General features: G+C 43.0%; 1 protein-coding gene and 1 pseudogene across 1 annotated transcript in view; both read left to right on the forward strand.

Annotated features, from left to right (window-relative positions):
* Positions 1-24,487, forward strand: part of SMYD3 (SET and MYND domain containing 3) — a 714,413-nt gene that overhangs the window by 554,310 nt on the left and 135,616 nt on the right. Inside the window, exons 6-8 of the mRNA XM_022579404.3 lie at positions 1,764-1,831; positions 3,380-3,482; positions 9,932-10,042. Coding sequence (XP_022435112.1) covers positions 1,764-1,831; positions 3,380-3,482; positions 9,932-10,042 — 282 coding nt within the window. The remainder of the gene's footprint in view (positions 1-1,763; positions 1,832-3,379; positions 3,483-9,931; positions 10,043-24,487) is intronic.
* Positions 10,049-21,708, forward strand: LOC149750436 (non-histone chromosomal protein HMG-14 pseudogene; annotated as a pseudogene).

Raw genomic sequence — 24,487 nt, forward strand, 5'->3', positions numbered from 1 at the left:
ATAATAAGTTCTGCTGTGAGTAAAGCCCTTAGAAAAATGAAAATATGGGTGGATTTTAGAAAGCAAACATTTTATCTAAAGGGGCTTCATTCTGTGAACCCTCATTTGCTAACATTTGGTAGTTTGACCTTGGAAAACATGTAAAATAGGAAGCACAATTATATGATTGCTGTTCCCTCAGTTATGACATCGGCCTTGATGTTGATTTTAGCCTTGGCAAGTCAATGCTGAGTATTCTATATGTCGAGTGTACACTATTTGTGACCACAGCTTGAAACGTGACGGACACTTCTAAAGTTGTGGAAACAGTACTTGAATGTACCAGGGTCTAGAAGGACACATGTCCAAGTATATTGTCATATGGGAACTGATAAAGTAGTTTACCTAAGTAAGATTATTTTATTTATTACCTAGCTTGTACAGTAAAATACATTTGCAAAATCAATAATATTCATATAACATAAGGACGAAATTTTAATTTGTCCATTTAACAAGTGATATACATAGTTTAATTTGCTTTAAATTAGTTTTGGACCCCCCCCCCCAAAAATAGCATTATTTATCAACACACAGATTTATTTATTTATTTATTTAGCGGTACGCGGGCCTCTCACTGTTGTGGCCTCTCCCGTTGCGGAGCACAGGCTCTGGACGCGCAGGCTCAGCGGCCATGGCTCACGGGCCCAGCCGCTCCGCGGCATGTGGGATCTTCCCGGACCGGGGCACGAACCCGTGTCCCCTGCATCGGCAGGCGGACTCCCCACCACTGCGCCACCAGGGAAGCCCAACACATAGATTTTTAAATGAATGTTTTTGGTTTGGCCTTAGACAGCATCATGGTTTCATGACCTGATGTTTACCATTACTATCATTTACTTTTTAAAATCCAGTCAGATTAGATTTTATAATTTTCATGTTCTGTTTCTAAGTGACAAGGTAAGAGAGAAGGTTTGGGGTAACTGGGTGCAAGCACATTTCAAATAACACACTGCATGGACTTCCCTGCTGGTGCAATGGTTAAGAAACCGCCTGCCAATGCAGGGGACACGGGTCCGAGCCCTGGTCCAGGAAGATCCCACATGCTGCGGAGCAACTAAGCCCGTGCACCACAACTACTGAGCCTGTGCTCTAGAGCCCACAAGCCACAACTACTGAAGCCACACTCCACAACAAGAGAAGCCACCACAAGAGAAGCCGGTGCACCGCAATGAAGAGTAGCCCCCGCTCGCTGCAGCTAGAGAAAGCCTGCACGCAGCAATGAAAACCCAACGCAGCCAAAAATAAATAAATAAAATAAGGAAGAGAAGTAAATCTAACACATGGCACATATTCTTCAAAATTTCTCTTTCTCTTTCCTGCTCCATTCCTATTATTTACTTATTTATGGCTGCGTTGGGTCTTCATTGCTGCACGCAGGCTTCCTCTAGTTGCGGTGAGCAGGGGCTACTCTTCGTTGTGGTGCACGGGCTTCTCTAGTTGCAGAGCATGGGCTCTAGGGCACATGGGCTTCAGTAGTTGTGGCTCGTGGGCTCTGGAGCGCAGGCTCAGTAGTTGTGGCTCACGGGCTTAGTTGCTCCACGGCATGTGGGATCTTCCTGGACGAGGGCTCCAACCCGTGTCCCCTGCATTGGCAGGCGGATTCTTAACCACTGCGCCACCAGGGAAGTCCCAAGGATCCTACATTTCATTTTGAAAATTTTTGTCCTCTTGCCTGTGAAGTTTCTTAGGTGACTGGTAATCCTGTCTCCCCCTTGTTTTTACAGGTGATCTGCAACTCTTTCACCATCTGTAATGCAGAGATGCAGGAAGTTGGTGTTGGCCTGTATCCTAGGTATGGTGGATGGCATTTCATCTACTGGAAGAAGCAACTTTAATTCCCACCCACCTCCCCAGCCTTTTAAAAGTAGTTAGAAAGGCTGTTACACGCAGCTGCTTCAAGAGCCACTCTTGAAACTTAATGATAAGTTACAAGAAAATGGAAAATGTGAAGTTTAAAAAAAAAGAAGTTTTATATCCCCACATTATATGCTATGGTATAAACAAAGAGGCATACCACAGACCTAAATTCTTGTTCTCAGGAACTTTGGGGTAAAAAGTTGGGGATTGTGGGTGCTAATAAACCATCAGGCTGAGATTTTGTTATTACCCCACCCTTCTGGGCTGGTGCACATGATCGTTTCACCAGACTTGCCGTACTGCACCAGTTGGGTTCATTTGGTCTTTCGGCTTAGCATACTCTGAGCCCCGTTGCTCCAGGGGGCGAGAACACTTTCAGGCTCTGGCCTTCTGAAGCGTTCTCTCCAGCTATCTCTGAGGTGATCTGAATCACTGAGCTACTAGACTGTCCTTCCACAAGCACTCCAGGGTCACTCCTAGTTTCATTTTGTTTTCATGCTGTTAGGGTCCTAATACAAATAGGGTCTTTCTTATAATTAACTGTGAATCTGAGAATTCAGCTTCTTATTTCTCACGTGTTACCAAGTACATGGCTATGGTATGGGTCCACAAAAAGCAGTAACACAGACTAGTTGAGAGCATGGGCTCTGAGTTCAGACCACTTGGTTCAAATTCAGTCGCCATTTACTAGTTGTGTGTCCTTGGGGAAGTCATTTAACTTCCATGTGTCAGTTTCCTCATCAGTAAGTGACCCTCAGAATATTATGGTGATGGTTAAATTTGATAAACATGTTCAAGTGCTAATAAGCAAGTGGTTTCTACATAGTGATGCTTACTTACAGTTATTTCTAACTGTAAATGTGGTGGCAGCTTAAATCCATTCCCTCCCCAGATGGAAAAAAAAATGTGCCTCCAAGGTAATAAAATGACTTGGCCATGGCCCAGAATGCATGAGGGTCTCGTTAGCGAGATAAACCTAGCGTTCTGTTGCAGAGGAAGTACTCCTAATTATTCTTCAGTGTAGTTGTGCATGTTCTCGTGAAGGTGGCAGTTCCTCCAAAGGAGCTTGACAAATGCGGTCCTGTGTGGGAAGCTCAGTGGTGTCTTGGCTGAGGTTTTAACTGCCGTATCCCATTATCTCAGAAATTATTCCTTTGCAGGTCAGTTTTTTTTCCCATCTTCATGTTGGGTTGCCTTACTGGCTGGTATAATGAGACAACTACCTCCCCTCACGCATCCCCCAGAAGGACTCAGAATGTTTTTATTAACAAACTTCCCTAATGAGCTCCATCTTGGGGAGCGTTTCACTTCACAGGAAGTGGGCTAGAGGCCCCAGAGCACTCAATCCCTGGTACACTGTCAACCTTACCTGTCCCCCAGCCCCTAAGCTAAAGTGTCTTTTGCCCACAGTAGTCGTTGTGTTTAGATATTTGATTCTATCTACTGGGCCACGATGGTCTCTCCTTTTTTTTCTTTCCTGCAGTATGTCTTTGCTCAATCACAGCTGTGACCCCAACTGTTCAATTGTGTTCAACGGACCCCACCTCTTGCTGCGTGCAGTCCGAGACATTGAGGCCGGAGAGGAGGTAAGGAACCCGTGTTTCCCACTGGCTGGCCTCCTTTTCCATCAAAGACCCTCTCAGCAAGGCCCTGCCCTAAAGCCAGTTGTGCCTGAGGGGCAGCTTTTCATTGTCCTTCTGCCAAGGAGAAGATGTATGACACCTCTACCCAGTGACTCATTTATCCATCACCTCTCCCAGATTATAGATGAGCTGGCGTTTTTTTTTTAATCACCATTTTTCTGGATGATGACAGTTCCTTTTGTATGTGTGTGTGGGAGAGGTGTGTGTGTGACAGAGTGTGTGTTTTGTGCGTATGACAGTTCAGCGGCCCCTCGCATCTCTGCAAGTGGTCATCTTTCCATAGGCAGGGAGGGCAGCCCAGCTTGTGAATGAGATCCCAAGGGCTTACCGATTCCCAAGGTCCCTAATTGCATTTCAGAGGTGACTCGTTTTTACCTTCGTGTTAAGAAAGCAAACGAGTTTTACTCTTTCAGGTTGTCGTTGGACCTTTACAAACCTATCAACGTCAGCATCTCTGGGTAACTGTCCACGCAAAGATGTGAAGGGAGTAGGGTACAGGAAGTGTGACCTCCAGTAATGAACTGGCCTTGACCCTTCCAGTTTTGCAGGCTGCCCAGCCAACCTCTTTTGATGAGAGGAGCCTTCTCAGAAGTCCGAGGTCTCGCAAGGCAGCTGCAGGTGGGCTGCTCCAGGGCTGCTGAACCCGATCCTGACAGGGTTTACACAATTACTACCCAGAATTCTGGGTTATAGATATTTACGCTTTTTAGAACCCAGTTTCCTTCTACCTTCCAATTTGCTAAAGTGGATATTTATTGCAAGGAAAACAGACCATCATAAGCTTTTATTGCACTTATGTAGCACTCAGCCAATAAAACCTAAACTCAGAGGTACCATATTTTATGTAGGCAGGGATTTGGCTTTGATAAGACTCGGCCCAAACTGACTTTCAACTGAATAAGCTGTCTCTTATGCAGCCACTTACTGAATTTCCACTTTTAGGATCAGTGTAGTTGATACACTGGGATACCTGTCAGCAGTATATAGGATTTAGGTTTTCTTCCTTGGGTCCTATGTGACTCCAAGGCAGGTAAGAAGGGGGGACCATACCCAATTTCGACATTAGTTTGGGAGCTGAGGGATGGCTGCCTTTTGATAATATGGTGGTGGTGGTGTTCTACTAAATTTAAAAAGAAAAGGCAACTTGACAAGCAAACAGGAAAACCATTGGAAACAGTTGGACTTTTCAGAAACAACAAAGAAATCTCTCTATACCTTTCTTCCTAGGCTTGGCTGCCAGTTCTTCTCCTGGGCTGTTTTTCATTTAGTTGAAAAAACACTGTCTTTTGGTGCTTATTTCATGTCCTTCTCTTTCCGTCTCTGGAGCAACAAGCAAATCCTTCCTCTTGCCTGACACACAATGTTGTGCTCAGCACCAGGCCCTGCAGACTCAGATATCTTTCCCTATGGTCCTTATCAAAGCGGCTTCTCAGCAAAGAGAGGATTCTCCCCATAAGTCCTTTTTATACCAGCTTGTTCAGAAAATAAATTTCTTTCCCTACCATTATACATGTCTTGGTGCATGACGTTTTCTCTGCTCGGTTGCTCCCCTTCTGTCTGCCCACCATTTCTACCTGTCTTAACATTATCCACCCCTCAAGGCCCTCTCAAACATCATGTCTTCTGTAAAGCGTTTCCTGATTTCTCAAATTAAAAGATCTTTTCTTCTGAGCTCTCTCTTACAGCGGTTATTAATATTTCTTTGACACTTATTCCGGCTCTTTTGGTCACTTCTCCACTCAGCTGTGAGCTTCATGAAGACAGGCAGTCGTGTCTTACTGTGTCTCCTTTAGCACCTAGCACGTTGCCTCATAGCCCAGGAGGCATTCAGTAACACTTCGTTGGGTTGACTTTCTGTTAGATCGAGCATACGTGGTATAAAGACCGGCAGTGTTTCTCACTGAGGGCGCTGTTGGCATCCCAGATGGGACAGCTGTTCGCTGTGTACGACTGTTGCATCAGTGAGGAACTCCCGTGTCTAGTCCCTGCTCACTTCATGCTTGTAGCCACCCCAGTACTGAAAATACATCCTGCACACTTAAAACCGGCCTCCTGTGTTAGAGGTAGTGGAGAGGGAGAAAGGACATTTTGAGGTTAATTAAGAGGGACAGTTCCTTTTTACTGTGCAAATATTGGCTTTTGTGAAATTGGATAAAGAAGGAAATGTAGAAATTTTGTATTATAGCATCAATTTTGCATTTTGGCTTTATTGCTCATTAGGGCGCCCCCAGTTTTAAAATGTGCTATTTGGGATGGAAGTACCAGAATGTAGGCTGCACGAGAGAAGACTGGATAGCGCCTGTAATATAGAAACTCCTCAGTCTGTATTTGTTGAGTGAATGACTGAGGTTTGCTGGACACAAAACCAGAGGTGGAGTAGAACCTTAGACCCATTTTGAAGCTACCACCAATCCTCAGGTGTGTCCCATGGGCCCCGGAAAGAAAGTAACACGAAAGCCAACGCATTGCCAGTCTGAGATGAGAACATTTCAAACCTCAGACAAGGAGACCTGGAAAATTACACAGGGTTCCACCATAACAGAAATTTCTTACCTTTGTTTCTCTCCACATGAAGTCATCCTTTGGACTTTTTGGACCACTTCCCTTCATACCAGCACCACTTAAAACACTTCGCTGTTTAAGGATTTTCACTGTGATGTTGAGTTCTGGGACTGTTTTGTGTCTAGCAGGGGGTGAGGGCTGTTTTTTGTTCTGTTTGTTTGTTTGTTTGTTTGTGGGGGGTTTTGTCTCTCATTCAGTATCTCCTACCAAGAGATGTGTGTATTATAGTTTAAGTCGTGGCTCACATGCTGGGTTGCCGATGGCTGTCTCTTCTGGGTTTTGTTAAGCTACGAAACACATGTTATCACCTGACAGTCTTCAAGAATGTGGATCATGGAAGAAAGCTGGACAGTCCAGGCTTCCTCGTTTTTCCTGGTTAGAAGAGATTGTAGCTGTTACAAATAATGCCATTGGATGCCGGTGTTTTCTGGAGCCACAGCAATTGAGAGAAATGTGATTTGCACAGATGGAGCATATCAGTATCCCCAAGTATCAGTTTTCGTCTAAAATGTTTTGGGATCATAACGGTCTTTGTCTCCTCCCAGCCATCTCTATTTGCTAAGTCATTTAACAAATTCACTGCATGCTTACTGGTATCATGTACTGGGGTGGGCGTTGGGAATACAAAGATGAGTAAGACCTTACCTTACCTTCAGGAATTCAAGGTGTAATTGAGGAAACTGACACAGAACAGAACACAATAATAGACTATGAAAACTAAAATAGTGTAAATGGGCACAGGGCTTTCTAGAAGTTCAGAGCAGGGACACTCGAGTGGTGGTAAGGATCAGGGGTGGTGGGAGAGGATAAGGAAGGCTTCCAGAGAAGTGACTTCTAGACTTTTAAAGGATCCAGCTAGTTAAAGTTGGCTAAGACAGGGCAGGCATTCTAGACAAAGACACAGGGGCGGGGCTTCCCTATTGGCGCAGTGGTTGAGAGTCCGCCTGACGATGCAGGGGACACGGGTTCGTGCCCCGGTCCGGGAGGATCCCACATGCCGCGGAGCGGCTGGGCCCGTGAGCCATGGCCGCTGAGCCTGCGCGTCCGGAGCCTGTGCTCCGCAGCGGGAGAGGCCACAGCAGTGAGAGGCCCGCGTACCGCAAAAAAAAAAAAAAAAAAAAGACACAGGGGCCAGGGGCAGAATGGTGAATTCAAGGAACAGGAAGCTGTTCACATCAATAGACTGACAAATTCAGTTGTGACCAGCGGATGAGGGAATATGCAGGGACCAGACCAAGCAACGCATGGGGGCCTTATTGAGGATCTCAGTTCACCTGAAGGGTCTGTAACAGTGCCTGGTATATAGGAGGCACTCATTAAATATTTGTTGGAAGGGAGCGGGACAGGAAATGGGGCATCACTGAAGAGTTTAAGCAAAGGAACGGCACGATGAGTTTTTCCGTGTGTAGGCAAGATTGGAAGAATATGCGTAATCCAGGCAAGAGGTGACAGTGGCAGCCTGAAGACGGGAGATTCAGGTGGTGGCTTGTGATGGGGCATCTGAAGAATATATCTATAAGCTAGAATTAGCAGAATTTGAATATTGACTGGCTCTGAGGGTGTGACAAAGAGAAGAGACATGAATAACACTCAGGTTTGACTTTAAAGACAGGGAGGATTTTTCAGTCTATTTTCAATTGAGAGCCAGTATTAGAAAAATTTATAATTGTGACAATGTAATTCGAGAAATGAAGACCAAGTCTAATTTTAATTTGATCTTATTATCCACTCCAAAGTACATAATGAGAAGATGGGCTTCAGGGAAAAGGGGTTCACTTTGCCTTGAAATTTTCAAGTAAGCAACAAATTCAATATCCAGCAAATACCTTTCATGATATTACTCTAATGTTGGAATTGATTTACTGTATTTTCCATAAGGGCTGCACTAAAACGGCAAAGCAACGGTCAGTAGCATTAATATTTTAATGCAGTTTTGTTCTTTGCCATTAAAACATCCACTGATCAATGGCAAAGTTTCATATATATGTTCCCACTAAATGAGCCCTACATTTAGTGAGCAGATTCTCCATTAAAACTAGTGAGTCAACGAGTCTTTAATAAAGGATTTTATCTTTGGTTGATAAAATGATTTAGCTGTCATTACTAGTTAGTAATCCGGCTTTTATTTTTTCCCCAAAAAATATGAATAAAAATGTTTTTGCCGTTGAGACCTTTAGCTTTGATACAGTGTATTTTTGCGGACTTCGATGGCGTGAAGGAGGCATGGGAGGAACTGGACATGCTTCATTGGAGGAGGCGTATTTGAGCCAAGCCTGAAGGAGGAGAGAATTCTGAATAAGCTAGAGTGGAGGAAAGGGCGTTGGCTGGTAAAGGCCAACACCATACACGTTGCATGGCGTGCATCGTTTCAGCGTGTAGCGGTGTACATAATGGTGACAGGTGGTAGGGTGTAGGGAGAGATGCGGAGTCTAGAAAGGCAGACAGAAAATCTTCTGGGGAAGCCTTGTGTATCCTTATCCTATAGGCAGGGAGAAACCATCAGAACTCTTTGCATAGAGAAATGACATGATCAAATATGAGCTTTAGGAAGATCTCTCTTCAAGCAGCCTAGAAGATGCAATGTAGACTGACGGCAGCAGGGGGGCCAGTTAGAAAGCCATTGCACAGTCCAGGTCATGGTTCCAGGCAGTTACAGAACACTGAGGGAGCCGTAGGAGTCTCTTTTGGGGGTTAAATGAAATAACTAGTCTCCTGTTGCCCATTCACTGCCTGGCATGATCACTCATGAGTTTTGGCCCTTGTAATAAACTCTTAGGCTTGTCAAGCATATTTCTCTGGTGTGACAGGCCCTGGATTTGTTGGCTTCACACTGGGCCCATTGTAATCACCCGGTAAGTACTACCGATTAATCTGACCCGATAGCTGGGGCTGATGACTGAGAGCCATTGGGCTGGATTGAGAATTAGGGTCCTAGAGTTAACCCAGAAGGGAACCCAGAGATCAGTGCATTTTACCATCTCACCTCATATAAGGAAACTGGGCCCCTGAGAGCCTGATAATTCAAGATGAATGTGTATGTTGCCCCAAACTTCCTAACAGGCTGTTTCAAAAAGGGCGCTTAGAAATCGGTTATTTGGAACTTAAGAGGAACTTGCCTGATACGGTGGCCCTTTGTACCTCAGAGGCAGCTCGGGCTTCAGAGCATGAGGCAAAAGAAAGATTTAGGGAATTAAAAAGTGGCTGTGGTCTCAGTGGCAGGAACCCAGTTGTTACAGACTATTGCTTAGCGTGGGCTTGAGACAAAATAAACAAATAAATGTGTCGTAAAAATAAATCAATAAAAGCCTCACAAGTAAGGGAACTGTCTCCTAAGTTCCAAGATTCCAAATCTGGTTGACCCTAAATTCCATGAAGCAGCTCTAGAATTGATTAGGATTTAAGAGCAATCTGGCTACATAATCTGCCACCCATTTGATTGCCAGGATAAATTTGGCTTCTCTGATTGCCGGTGGTTACAAAATTTATTACCAAAACTTAGTAATATCAAACATATAACAGCTCTTGATATTTTACTGTTTGGTGAATAAAAGATAAGGTGCAAAAGCATATAGAGTTAATGAGCCCAATTCTTTAAAATAAATATATGATACACGTGTGCTCACCACATAACAAAGACTGGAAGGTAATGCATTAACAACTTTACATGTGATTATTTGGGTGGAGAGACCATAAGTTGTTTCTTCTCTCTTACTTACACTTTTTGGTGTGCAATAAAAACGTGTTTTACTTTAATGATTCACAATAATAGCCATTGGTTAAAGAAAATGATCACAGCAGCCGTGTGACCCCTCCCTCTCTGGCCTCCGCAGCTCACCATCTGCTACCTGGATATGCTGATGACCAGCGAGGAGCGCCGGAAGCAGCTGAGGGACCAATACTGCTTTGACTGTGACTGTTTGCGATGTCAAACCCAGGACAAGGTATGTTGTATGGAACCAGCTTGGAACACCTCCTGGGCAATGTCTGCGTGGTTTTTCAGAGAACTCTGCTTTTATTTCACTAATCCAGAAGTAAATGACCCTCAGTGCATAGCAGGAAACAAAGGTAAATAATACGTTGTGCTGCATATGTTTTATTTCCTGGAACTCTTATCACCCACCAGGCAGTAAGAGGTTTAATCTCAGGTAAGGATCCACGGAGTTTAGAGTCTAGAGGGAATGTGGGTGTAAAACATGTAATTAAAAGGACAGTGAATGGGCTTCCCTGGTGGTGCAGCGGTTGAGAGTCCGCCTGCCGATGCAGGGGACGCGGGTTCGTGCCCCGGTCCGGGAGGATCCCACGTGCCGCGGAGCGGCTGGGCCCGTGAGCCATGGCCGCTGAGCCTGCGCGTCCGGAGCCTGTGCGCCGCGGCGGGAGAGGCCACAGCAGAGAGAGGCCCGCGTACGGCAAAAAAAAAAAAAAAAAAAAGGACACTGAAGGCCGGAGTGCTATTAGAGCCTGCAGCAAGAGGGTTAATTATGTTACGATTGGTAACAGCTATTGCTCAGTAGTGAACATCTCAAGTTTTGTCTAGTTTTTTATTTCTTTCAAATTTCTTCTATAAGCCTTTCTGCTGTACTACTTTATCAGAAGATGGTGACCACTTATCTAGCAGCTTTTACTCTCTGAGAAATGAAGAAGATCCAAAATAAATGCCATAAAGATAATGAATAAACTTTTCTCATATGAATCTTATACTTTCCTCACATTGAACCTATTTACTCTTAGTTTGCACACAATCAGGTTATCTAATGAAATCTTAACTTTTGTAGAGTGTTTTACATTTGTTGGAATTCTTTTGTAATCATTATCTCGTTTGAACTTAATACTCATAAATTAAGAAACAGAACTTAGAAAGGTTCAGAAATATGCCTCTGGGAGGGGACAAAGGAAAAGTGGCAGCACCAAGTCTCAAACACAGATCTTTTGATGAAGCTAATGCTCCCTCCCCTGTACCACAACTACCTGTGACTTCTGACACTGACATCGATGGAGAGAGGTAGTTGCTTTCACTGCATGCGAAAGGACCCTGAGCTCATTCTAAAGATGCAGGAGTCAGTGATCATGATTAGTTTTTCATTAAAAAGAGCTTTTAGAAAGAAGTGAATTGAACGGGAAAAGTTGGACCCATTGCTAATAGCTCCCCAAGATTCAGTCCACTTTAGTGTTCCCGTTTTGCAGTTCACAAACATTCCAGGCATCATAGGGGATCCCCTGGGATTCCTCCTCAGATTACAACCTGAAATGGCAGGGAGCAAGCTAACTTCCCACCAGCATCCTTGGTTGGGAATGGGAAGGTTTTTGGATTTAGTGCCTCTTACATGCCATCTATATGGCAGACCCTCAATTTTTTTTTCTTTGAGTAAGTGATTGTTTTATTAAAGCTGGGGCCATGTTCACTTTTGGCTTATTGTTACAGTTGAAATCTGGGCTAAAATAGTGTATTAGGAAAGAGTTTGGCTACAAATAACAGATAACCTGACTAAAACTGGCTTTAGTAGGTGTGATGTGTTTTTCTCAAGAATTCTAGAGAAGCAGTCCAACATGGGAGCAGCTACTCATGGGTCTCATCACAGTCCCAGAATCCTCCTGTGTTCCTCCTTAGCTAGCCCTAGCATATGCTTTTGTCTTCATGGTGCCAGGATGACTGCTGGCACAAGCCCTAGTCAGTGCATCCAAGCTCTAGACCAAAAAGAAAAAAGAAAGAAAAGAAAAGAAGGGGTAATAAAATGCAAAGAACAAAGGGAAATCCTCCTAGGGATTTCCACTTATATCTTATGGGTCAGAGCTCTGTCACATACTACTGTAGGTGTAAAAGAGGCAAGGAAACAGAATTTTAGCTTTTCACTAGAAGAAGACCAGGGAGAAGAAAGCTGTGGATAGCTTTTCGGTAGCTGATCTACAGTGTCTATCATATCCGTTAAGACCGTTTTCTTTATTCCTTTGAGTTCAAAGTTTATTTGAGATAGGATTGTCCAGAGAAAGAGAACCAACAGGGTGTGTGTGTGTGTGTGTGTGTGTGTGTGTGGAGAGAGAGAGAGATTGATTGATTGATTGATTGATTGATTGTAAGGATTTAGCTCATGTGATTGTGGGGACTGAGAAGTCCCAAAATCTGCAGTTAGCAGGCAGGAGACCCAGGATTGCTGATGGTGTGAGTTCCAGTCTGAAAGCTGGCAGGCTGGAGACCCAAGAAAGCCAGTGTTTTGGTTTGAGTCCAAAGACAGGAAGAAACTGTTGTCCCACCTAGTCAGGGAGGAGGAGTTCTCTCTTACTAGTGGTAGGGTCAGCCCTTCTGTTCTTTTCAGGGCTTCAACTGATTGGGTGTGGCCACCCACATTGGAGAGAGCAGTCTGCTTTATTCAGTCAATTTATCCAAATGTTGATCTCATCCAAAAACACTCTCACAGATACACCCAGAATAATGTCTGACCAAATGTCTGGGCACCCTGCAGCCCAGTCAAGTTGACACATACCGTTAGCCATCACAAATATTGTGTTAGAGGTAGGCCAAGCTATATAATCAAAAAAGTACTTGAGGGTGGGAGGAGTGGCAGCATCCCGCTTTGGGAAGGTGTGTGCAGTAGCCCATAGGCACCTGGTGCACACCTGCCCAACCATGATGATGCCCAAGAGGAAGGTCAACTCCACAGAGGGGGTGGTGAATGTGGAGCCCAAGAGGAGATCAGCAAGGTTGTCAGCTAAGCCTGCTCCTGAAAAAGTGGAAATGAAGCCAAAAAAGACAGCAGGAAAGGATATATCTTCAGACAAAAAAGTGCACACAAAAGAGAAAAAGGGGAGCAAAGAGAAAACAGGCCGAAGTGGCTAAGCAAGAAACTAAAGAAGATTTACCTGGAGAAAATAGAGAAACTAAAAATCAGGTGAGTCTAACCTCTGATGAAGCAGGAGAAAAAAAGCCAAGTCTGATTAATATCATCTACTATGTCTTATCAGTGGTCCCTGTCTCCCTTCTTGCATGATCCAGAGGAATATTTTTATCAACTATTTTGTAAATGCAAGTTTTTTTAGAGGCTCTAGAAACATTTTTAAGGAGGGAATCCCACATCCTCACATTTTTTAAGTGTAAAGGGTTTTTTTTAAAGAAGTGAAATCATTTGCTGGTTGTTTATTTTTTAGTACAACCAGAAAATAATGGGATATTGAATAAGGAGGCTTTGATTGTCTTGGGTGTCAGCTTAACATTCCATAGACGGGGATTAGTTTTTATATCTTATAATACAAAGCATACTAGATGGCAATTTGGAGTCACGTTGTACATTTACTATGTCTTGGACATTTTAAATTACTTCCATTCCCATGTTGTTTTTGGTAGAATTGTTTCCTAAAGAAAACTACCCCTTGACCTTGGCTGTCCCTTTCAGAACTGTGTGGGTTCCATAACATCTTTGGTCTTGGTAGTGCAGTTTTCCTAATAACTTTAGTAATATACTGCAAAAGATTGAAAATTTGAGTATGTAATGTATACGATATTAAATTGTGAATTAGTGGTATTTATGATGTAACAGCTTAACAGTATTTGAAGATATTGGTACTTGATATCCTATTAAGGAAAATTTGCCTTCAAATTTTAAACTGGAAAGTCACTGGAATAACTGTTTAGAAGAGTATCACAACTACGTGATTTTTCAGATTTTAAGAATTATGTACAAATTGAAATGTCTGTGTACCGATCCTCAAAACAACCAATAAAATCTCAATTATGAAAAAAATAAGTGCTCAGTTCCTCTGCTGGATTCCAGTCCATTCTGTATCTAACAGACTGAGTGATCTTGGGCAGGTCATTCAGCCTCTCTGATTTGCTCCATCATCTGTAATACAAGGGAATTAGACAAGATGGTCTTAAGGCCCCTTCCAGCTCTATTATCCCATATTTCTGTGAAATGTTTCCTGGTGGAAATGAGTAGGATATCTATTTAGATGAAAATATAAACTTGATTTCAGTTAGTTCATCAGTTATATTTTTGAGTTTCTATTTATCTGAGAATTTTGTTCTATTCAGTGATATAAACATCCCTTCTGAAATCTCTATACTGTTGCTTTGATGTGCAAAAATACTACAGAGGTAAATTCAACTTAGCCCATCCCCAAAAGAGCATAAATTAAAAATTAGTTCAAAAATTAAATTTACTTCAGTTCCTAGATTTAAAGTTTTCAAGCTTATTTTTCCGTTTTTCTTGGAACCTAGAAAATTCCTCTCAACAGGTTTCTGCATCAAGCAATATTTATTACGTGCCACATCTGTATGTTAGGGGACTTGCGTGGTATCATGTTTCAGGAAGGCAAGAGGCCTTTTAATAACAGGTGTAATTTGCATTTATGGAGTTAGTTGTCATTTGTAATCAGCAACAACTTAATTTCTGGAAGAAATAAAACTTACCTTCTAGAGGAGGCTTGGGGATGATTTGGCTTGTGAGGGTCAGGATCCAAGGCAATAGAAGCAGAACAGACCAAATAGAATTGATTGTTTCCATAAGTTTGTGGATGGTACATAGTGTGCTTCCTTGAATGTCACATGCTTTATTGCAAAAAAAAGGTTGTATTTACTTTCTTTCCTGAGCCTGTTACATATGATCCTTCTTTTAAAACGCGATGTCAGTCAATTTACTCACAGCCCTCTTGCCTCATTCCTAGTTTATTGAAATAGCCCCTGATTGGTCACCTGGCACTCAATTTCTTTCCTTTCATCTCTTTTGCACACTGTTTTTGAGTAAGTTTTCTTAAATAGCACTATTTCCATGCCGTTGTTTGCTCAGAATTTTTAAAATATTCAGCATTATCCCTAGTCTTCAGGATAAACTTCAGACTCTTAGCTTGGCGTTCAGTGTCCTGCAAGTCATGACCCCAAGATCCAGCCTATATTTGTTTCTTTTTTTCTCTTTTCCTTTTTCCTCTCTTTTGCAACTCGTTTTACCTAAATTGATTTATCTAATTATACCATTTCCCCACCCAAAAGATTCTGAAGTGGCTTACAGGCACCCATGCACACATATACACATATATGTATCAATATATACCTGTATATGCAATACGACAACAATAAATTTTATATTGACTTGTGAAATAAGAGTGGCAAAAAGTAAGATAAAAGCAGGTTAGAACCCAGAATGCATGCCACATGATCCTATACGGTGACAAGAAATAAATCACAAATTTGCTTTAAATTTCTCAGCAGCCAAAGCTAAAGACTAATTTCGAAATGCACAGTAGCTGGAAGACAGGACACATACGTGCTCCTCAGCTGAAGCAGTTTCTCCTGGAACTGAGGCCTGAGGCACTCACCAAGGGTCCCACTGAGACTGAATGAGCAATAACCTTATCAGAATCTGCAATGACTTGAAGAGCTGAGTTTTATACTATTCTTCAGTGTGGTTGATTGACATAGTTTCACGTTATAACTTAATAAAAGAAGTAAGGAAGGTGAAAACTTATGTAATCTATGTTCTCATCTCTCTGATGGTTTACTTCATTCCAAGAATAAAACTGAGACTATATAGAAGAAAGCAAGAACTGCATGTCCTTTAGGTAATCCTTCCTTATTTCTTGTAGTCTTTTAATTTTTTAGAAAAATTTTTATTAGGGGCTTCCCTGGTGGCGCAGTGGTTGGGAGTCCGCCTGCCGATGCAGGGGACGTGGGTTCGTGCCCCGGTCTGGGAGGATCCCACGTGCCGCGGAGCGTCTGGGCCTGTGAGCCATGGCCGCTGGGCCTGCGCGTCCCGAGCCTGTGCTCCGCAGCGGGAGAGGCCACAGCGGTGAGAGGCCCACGTATCGAAAAAAAAAAAAAAAAAAAGTATTAAAGCTATACATGTATACACTTTGAGAAGTCAAAGTACTAGACCCAAGTTGAAAACTTTGGTACATTCTCTCCTGCTGCTACCTGAGTCCTGCCCCCCAGAGGGTGCCCCCTTTCAGCTTCTGGTATTTATTCCATGTTTCTAAAACTAAAGTTCCCTTAAGTCACATCCTAGGGATTTTTTTTTTGCTATTGGGTTGGTTTAATGACTATTTTTTATTTCCAGGATTTCAAATTTGCTTTTTTCCCCCCATATCTTCCAGTTTAGGTTTTATTTCTACCTGTTTCTGTTTCATAATTTCTTATTCACTTCCAATGCACACTCCTCTGTTATTTATCTATTTGAACATCCTAATCATACCTCCGGTCTTGGTCAGTCAGTGCTTTAGTTTATTTTACTGGAGTGAAATTGTGTTCTGATTGTTGATTTTTGATTTTTGTCGGTTATCTTCCTTAGCCTTGCATTTCACTATGTGTTCTGGAATTTTGTATGGCAGGCCCATTTTTAGTGGAAAGTTTTTTTTTTAATTTTGTTCCTTTTTCTCCTCTCTGTGCATCTGCTCTGTCTGGTAGCTTTGCACTTGCCTCCCTCAGGCTCCTCAGGCCCCAGTTCAGAATCCAGACTTAATGGCATTTGTAGGTGTTGCACCACAGCGATGTTGAGGCTGTTGCAGACCTGGTTACTTAGGCAACGGGCATCTGACTCCTTACCTGGAGAGAATCTATCTGTGCCTTCTAGCCTTTCCAGGTCCAATAGTTTCTATAAATGTTTATCCCAAGGAAACGCGTCATCAACCTATATTGTCAGCCTCTTTTTGTAACCAGGGGAGCCTCACCTCATCCCCTGCCTTTAAGCTTTAAAGCGGACTCTACTCACCTTTCTTCTGTGAAACATTTTTATCTCTTTTAAGCATTGGAACTGAACTCGTGCCTGTGACTGCCAGCTTCTAGACCTGAGGCCCTGGCTTCGGCTTTGCTGAGGGCTCTGCATTTCTGTTCTGTTACTGGTCCAGGGAGAAGTTTATCTTGTTTTTGAATTAGTAAAGCCACTTTTGGTTTTTCTTTTTATATTTTACTCATCATTACTATGGGTTTGGAGTAGAAGAGAGCACCTCCAAGTCTGAGCTTACAACATCTTGTTGGAAGCCTGCTGTTCGCTTTTCGTAGCTAAGAATTCAAGTCTTTGGCGGCAGAGGAAAATACGAGGATAAACAATGATCTAATTCTCCTGAGGGCTTCCAAGCATGTGTGCACTTTTACCCAGTACCTGTCTGTCTGTGGAGCAGAGATCTGTGTCTTGTATCCCTGGGCCTTCTTTGGAGGGAGAGTTGAGTAGAATCATTCTGAAAATGTATCCATTTCAAAAACAGTTTAACAGGAGGAAACGCCCTAAGAAGCTTCTCATTCCTTGATGCTACTACAGTTTCTAAGTCCACCCACTCTCATTTTCTTTTGTAGAAATGAAGCAATGTTAATGATTGTCTTTGGTAAATATTGCAGTTTCTTTTCAGAGACTCTCTTTTGTAACATGGAGTCACCTTTCTTGGGTCCCTATGAGGCCCTTCAGTACATCTGTGGGTGACGGAGCCCAGAGAAGCCCAGCATCCCTCAGAGACACGACTAGTACTGGCGAGAGGGGCCTCGGTTCCTGTATGTGCTGCACCTTCCCCAGGCTGTCACTGTTAAACCGGGAAGACTGGGGAAAGGAGGCAGCGTTGAACCAAAGGAAGGAGCAATGATTGTCTGAAGAAGGAGTAAAGGAATGTAGGGTTAAAGCTGTATTCAAAGGAAATGAGAGTTTACTGCCCAAGAAAAAGTTTTTATGGTAACTTGAGTCTATTTGAAATATGAGCAATTACTTAAAGGTCATTAGAAAACCAAGATTTTTTTCTGCTGCCTTCCCCTATTTTGCTAAATTAATGGTAAGCAGGAATGCCTCGTGGCGCAGTGGTGAATCCAGCCGGCTCTGCATTGTTTTATATTTCAAGTTTTAACAATCTAAGCAGAATGCGTTTCCTGTTTCTAAAGTTTTCATCAGAACTGAATTACATTATCTTCAGGAAAATTAGGAAGATTTGGCAGGGAATTGAAGGAGAGAGAGAGAGCATATGTGTGTTTGTGTGTGTGTGTGTGTGTGTGTGTGTGTGTGTGTGTGTGGTGAGTTTTTAAGTAGTCAAACCTAACATTACTGTGTATTACCTATCATGCTTCTCCAAACAACCAGAAGAATGGGTTTCCCAGGAGTGGGTGCAGTGCTGGCTGTCATTAACGTTAAAGTGAGGAAAGGGGTTTATTGATTTCATAGCCACATAATCCCAGCTGCAGTGTCACTGTGAATGACTGGGCGAGGCTTCTGGGCGTGACACAGTGGACACAGTGGGCTGTAAAGTCAGCTGGGAGATAAACACTGTAGCTACCGTGTTAGCCCTGGGATATGCTGTTCCCCACATCACAGGACACAATGCTTCAACACGCTCTTCTCCCCAGAGAGCAGACAGCTTTGCCCCCCAGGCTGCTTCATGTGACTCTGGTTTGTCCAAAAGCCCACACCAGGGGTAAGAAGAGGGTCTGTCCGTAATTTGTGGTGACATGAATTCCACTCACAACCTTTCCAATTGTTGCATAAAAATTCTTTTCTCCTGGCTTTTGGTGTAGAAGAAGCTCTGGCTCGGGGAGCAGATTCAGTGATGGCAGCTACTGTGACATGGAAGTATGTGTTCTTGTGTAACAGGCACATTACCTCATTCAGCACATGGCACACGGTGTTCAAGGAGTGCTGTGGAATGAGGTGTGCTTCCTCAGAGAATATTATCATCGTGATGCCTGCCAGAGCTTCGGGGGCACTTACTGTGTGCTGGGCATGCAAACTGGGGGATTATGTACCTCGTCTCATTTAATCTCCGTCATTTTAGGAGGGGAGTGCTTGCTCTTCTTCCCACTTTGCAAACGAGGTATCTTCAGGAGCTATATTCTTAACCACTCCACTATACTGTCTCTATAATTTTATGAATAACTTATACACTTTCCCTATCTTAGTTTTTGAATATCGGAGTATAATTTGCATTCAGTAAAATTCACTCCTTTTTTTTTTTTTTTTTTTTTTTTTTTGCGGTACGCGGGCCTCTCACTGTTGCGGCCTCTCCCGTTGCGGAGCACAGGCTCCGGACGCGCAGGCTCAGCGGCCATGGCTCACGGGCCCAGCCGCTCCGCAGCATGTGGGATCTTCCCGGACCGGGGCACGAACCCGTGTCCCCTGCATTGGCAGGCGAACTCTCAACCACTGCGCCACCAGGGAAGCCCAAAATTCACTCTTTTTAGTGCACAGTTCTGTGAGTTCTGACAAATGCGTACAGTCTGCATCACCACCACTAACAAGATACAGACCAGCCCCATCACCCGTCCCCAGATTCTTTTATACCGCTTTACATTCAGCCTCCACTCCCGCTTCTAGCCCCTGCTGACCCCGATCTGCTTTCTGTCACTATAGCTTTACCTTTTTCAGAATGTCGTATAAATTGATCCAAACAACCATTTGATTCTGTCTTCCTTCATTTAGCACAATGCATTTGATATTCAGCCATGTTATTTTTACACGCGTGTAAATATATAATCTCAGTATTTGGTTCCCTTTTATTGCCCAGTTGTATTCTATTATGTGGCTATCCCACGGTTTGCTTATCTGTTCACCAACTGAAGGACATTTAGGTTCTTTTTCAGTTTTTGCTGGTTATCAATGAAGCCACTTTAAACATTCACATACAGGTTTTTGTATGAATATAAATTTTTATTTCACTTGGGTAAATGCCTAGGAGTAGGATTCCTGGGCTCTGTGGTAAATATATGTTAAACTCCGTAAGAAATTGCTAAACTGTTTTCCAAAGTAGCTGCACCGTTTTGAATTCCCACCAGCAATGAATGGAACTGCCAGTTACTTCACATCCTTTCCATCGCTTGATTTTGTCAGTTTTGCTTTTGTTTTTGTGTTTAATCATCCTAATAGATTTATAGTGATATCACATTCTGCTTTTAATTTGCATTTCCTTCATGACTAATGATGTATTTTTTTCATGTGCTTATTTACCATCTGCCTATCTTATTTGGTGATATATTTGTTCAAATCTTTTGCCTATTTTTAAAAAGGTGTTTTCTTCTTCTTGAGTTTTGAGAGTTCTTTATTCTATATACAAGTCTTTTATCACATACATGTTTCAGAAATCTTTTCTTCCTGTCTGTGGCTTGGCTTTTCATTCTCTTGAAAGAGTATTTTGAAGAACGGAAGTTTTAAATTTTGCTGTAGTCCAGTTTTCATTATCTGTTTTTAACAGATCAGTCTTTGGATGGCACATCTAAGAAATCTTTGCCTACTCCAAGAGGATAAAGACTTTTCTCCTATGTCTTCTATTAGAAATTCTATAGTTTTAGGTTTTAGGTTTGATCCATCTTTGAGTTGATTTATATATATGGTTCAAGGTTTATTTATTTATTTATTTATGCACACGGATGTCCCATTATTCCAGTACCATTTGTTGAATCAATACCTTATGTAAGACAGTTGGATACTATAGAAAAAGTGCAGAATTAGATAATAGGAGTAGTTGGGTTCTTGTCTTGGAGCAATAACACTGGTGACGTTAGCCAGAGAGATCGAGTCTGAATGGTAGGTTACAGGGCAGTTAACTCTACATGCTTTAGAGGCATGTAGAGTCTGCTGCCTCCTAACTATTTGATATTGGCAGGTTTCCCTATATTAGCCTTAGTTTTTTCTTTTGTAAGATGAGAATAATCCATATCTGGCAAAGCTGCTTGGAGGGTTCCATTAGATAACGTTAAGTCTAGCTTGGGAGATGGTAGTTCCTCAGTAATGGTAGCTATTATTGTTATTGAATGATCTGAGGAAATAGTCTATATGGAAAGTTCCAGGAATTATAGCATCCTCAGTTCCCATCATTTGCTGATCAGGTTCTCCGAATTGCTCACATAATCTTCTTGATAACTTTCAAAGTCTTCCCGCTCCAACCTTTCGTAATCTCTGATTCCTTCCCCTTTCCTGTCCCTTCTTTGCGGCTCCAGCGATGACTGTGTTGCAGTGGTTGGTGCTTTTCACTCCTGTATTCTCCCTGGCATAGACCCCTCCCCAGCCTGGGCTCTCCGTCCTGAGACGGGAGCTGACCTGTGTCCAGACTGGGGTATCTCACTGCCCTCCATCACTGCCCTGTTCAAGCCTACAGTTCCTGACATGGCTCATACTGAGGGGTGTGTGGGCAGGCTGTACGTAGGGGTGTCCAGGTATGTGTGGAGGGGGGAGGTGTACTAGGGCGGGGGCTTTCAGAACGCGTAAGAAGACAGCGCATGAGCGGCACTGCACAGTGATGTGCAGGCCATTTCTCCCCTTCCCCCCAGATCCCTGGACAGAGTACATGTCATCCTGGACTCTCTCCCGTCAAGTTCCCTCCCAAAGGAGATGACGCTCCTTTTAGGGTTTACCACATGGGAATTGTTCTCCCTTTCTGAGTGTGACCATAGAGTCTTATGCCCACAATGAAACAGAAATAATGAAACTCCGTGGGAGCAGAGATCGGACAAGGCTTCCCTTGCCATTTATTTGTTACTACAGTGCAGGGGAGTGTGACTCACCCTTCCTCTTAGAGAACAGTCCTCTTTGGTGGTTGTAACAGCTTCAGGGCTCCGAGGTGGGTGGAGACCAGCTCATTTTGCAGTGGGAGTGGACAGCCGAGGGCTGTGCCTAAAACCTGTAGCTGACCTAGCAGTGACGACGGGAAGGATGTCCCAGAAATCAGGAGTGGGAAGACGGGGTATTCTAATCCCTTCAATTATCTTAATCTGTGTAGAAATTAAGAGGAGATGATGCCATTCAAAAATAACTTTTATTTGTTCTACTTGCAAAGTACATTTGCTGGGCTCAACAGCAAACTTGAAGGCTGAGGCTTTTGGTCCATGGCACCTGCTCAAAGCCCTTAAAATACGACATGCTCGACTTCACAAAATTTTGGAATCCTGCAGGTCTCGGTCACACAAACTTCCACTAACATCTCACTGTTGCAATGTGGGAAGAAGTAAACTAAATAGTGAATTTCATGGTAACTATTTGGGGCTCACTATTTGCGTAGTCATAGACAGGCCCCTGCAGTGACACTGCCTCCTCGAAGGGATGAAGCTGGGGAATTGGTGCTATTGGTGAGCTCCAGTAGAATACATAGTGCAGGTCTGTGAATTGGGGATGGGGGGCTACCAACTGTGGTTCCACTTTCTTAGCCCCTTGCTCTGAAAAGTAGCTATAGAGCTCCAGGTAAATACATTATATCGAGCACCTGCATTTCTCCACACTCTCTCCCCAAAACCTGCTGAAATGATGGTCACATTGGGCTCTTCCTACGTGTAGTTAAGTGCATACCTTCAGAGCCTAAAAGGTAGAAACAAGAGTGCATACTTTTTACTTAGATCCATAAATATCACAGAGGCTAAGTGGTATGTCAGAAGGAGTCAATTCAGTTTGAATAGCTGGAAGAAACATTAGGCATCTGGTTCAATACCTTCCTTGTATAGAGAGGAAAAATGACTTGTACAATGAATGACATTGGAGAGTCGGGACCAGAAATTCCAGGTATCCTAATTCTGAGGCAGTGTTCTTTTGATGAGGCACTGTGGTTACTGCACCTGGGCATGGGGGCAAAGGTTAAAGAGTAAATTGGCTAGAAATTCTCCTTTGACTGTTTTTCTTGAAAGATCATTTCTGTTTGTTCACACCTCATTTTAAAGTTCTTAAAATAGTGTCTTTATCCAATTTCTCAAGTCCTTTGGATAATAGAACTATAGAAATAAAAACAGAAAATGTGTATAGTAGCATATTTTCATTATAAATGTCTGGATAATTTAGCATATTTTAATTAGAATGTCTGTCCGAGACCGTGGACTAACAGTCACTAATGCTTTCACTGCCCAACCAGGAGGATGAGACTAGGTCTAGCCTATAAGAAGAGATTAAACCACTAGCTACTGTGGGGCATCCGAGGAGCCTGGACTCACACCCCCAGATAGGACTGTGATTCCCAAGCAGGTCTTTTCTATTCCCAGCCTGAGCGTTAACCCTCAGGAAATCAGGCTTCTGCTATTGCTTAGGACTTAAGAGTGGACCTAAGTCTCCTTTTTTTGCCTATCACTCATCCACAGTCACCATTTACCTCCAGTCTTTCAACAAACCTGCTTGAATGCTTCCTTTCCTCCTTCCTTTTTTTTTTTTTTCCTTTCTTTCTTCCTTCCTCAAGTATTTAATGAAGTAAGGCTTGTAATATACCAACTATGGGAGTCCTAAGATGAAAAGATCTCCCCTTCCCACAAGTGGCCTACATTCTAGTGTGGAGACAGACACCAGACACAGTTCAGTTCAGTGCAGCAGTTATCTTAATGGAAGCCTGTTTTAAGTGCAGTGGGAACAGAGGAGAAAAAAAAAGTCTCCCTGCACAGTCAGGGAAGACTTCACAGAGGAGGAGACACTGACCTGAGATGTAGAAATTATATAGGAGTTTTCAGTGAGGTAGGTTCAGAGGGGGCAGTTCAGACTGGGGACACACCCCGGGAAATGTCTCGGAGGTTTGGAGAGTATCGTGTAGCAGGGAGCTGCATATGATTCAGTGTTCCTGGAGGATAAAGGCTGGTAAGGGTAGTGATTGCGGGCGAGGGGAGAGGTATGCCAAGCAGAGTTTCGATTTTCATCATGGAGGGGTGTGAAGCCATTGAAGAAAGTGAGGGTTGGCTTTTGACCAGCAGCAACCAGAAAAAAATATAACAGTGTGTGCAGAAACAGAGTGAGAAACTATTGCACAAGGAAGGAGAATCATACACTCTAAAAACAGGCGAGGAAATTAGTGAGGTTCTCACACTATTCCATCCAGAAGGGCTTTCTGAGAGCTGCTTTTGCATATTTGTAATGGCAGCCGTCCCCCTCTTCGCCGCCCCAAGGAACGAGATGTTACTGGGTCCAGTTAATACCAGGGGATATAGCAACTGGTCTGTTTCAAATGCTCATCTGCTTACAGGCTGTGTCTGGGTGCTTCAGTTAAAGACTAGAATATTTACCCATTGTGCTGAGTATTAATTGCCAAGGAGAGGTGTGATGGTTCTCTGAACTAATTGTACTTCTTGGTAATTCGGATATTGTATTGTTTCAGATGCAGACATCGGCACGTCTGCTGTTTTCTTTCAACCTTTATTGCCAAGTCATTTTCAGACCCTGAGCACTCTAAAAAGTAAAGAAAGATGTGGGCTTTCTCCGTCTCTCATTTTGATGTGTAAATTGGAACCCTGGAGTTATTAAAGCATTGATAATGCTTTCCTGTCTGTGAAATTAAAATTTGAAAGCTGCAGCTAAGGGCCCATAAAAACAGTCATCTCCACATTTGTCATTAAATCCCTTTATGCGATAAATTTGCGTATCCTTAATTTAGAATCATCTTGCTTTTTTCAGAATTTAGTCAATCTTGGCATTTTTTTCAGTGCCTTCTTATGCTAATTTCTTTATTTATTGTGCCTCTTAAATGGAAACACATAAAGTAGCAGC

Source organism: Delphinapterus leucas, chromosome 1, assembly GCF_059928025.1.
Source record: "Delphinapterus leucas isolate spDelLeu-1000000601 "Yukka" chromosome 1, BTC_Dleu_Yukka2, whole genome shotgun sequence".
Lineage (NCBI taxonomy): Eukaryota > Metazoa > Chordata > Mammalia > Artiodactyla > Monodontidae > Delphinapterus > Delphinapterus leucas.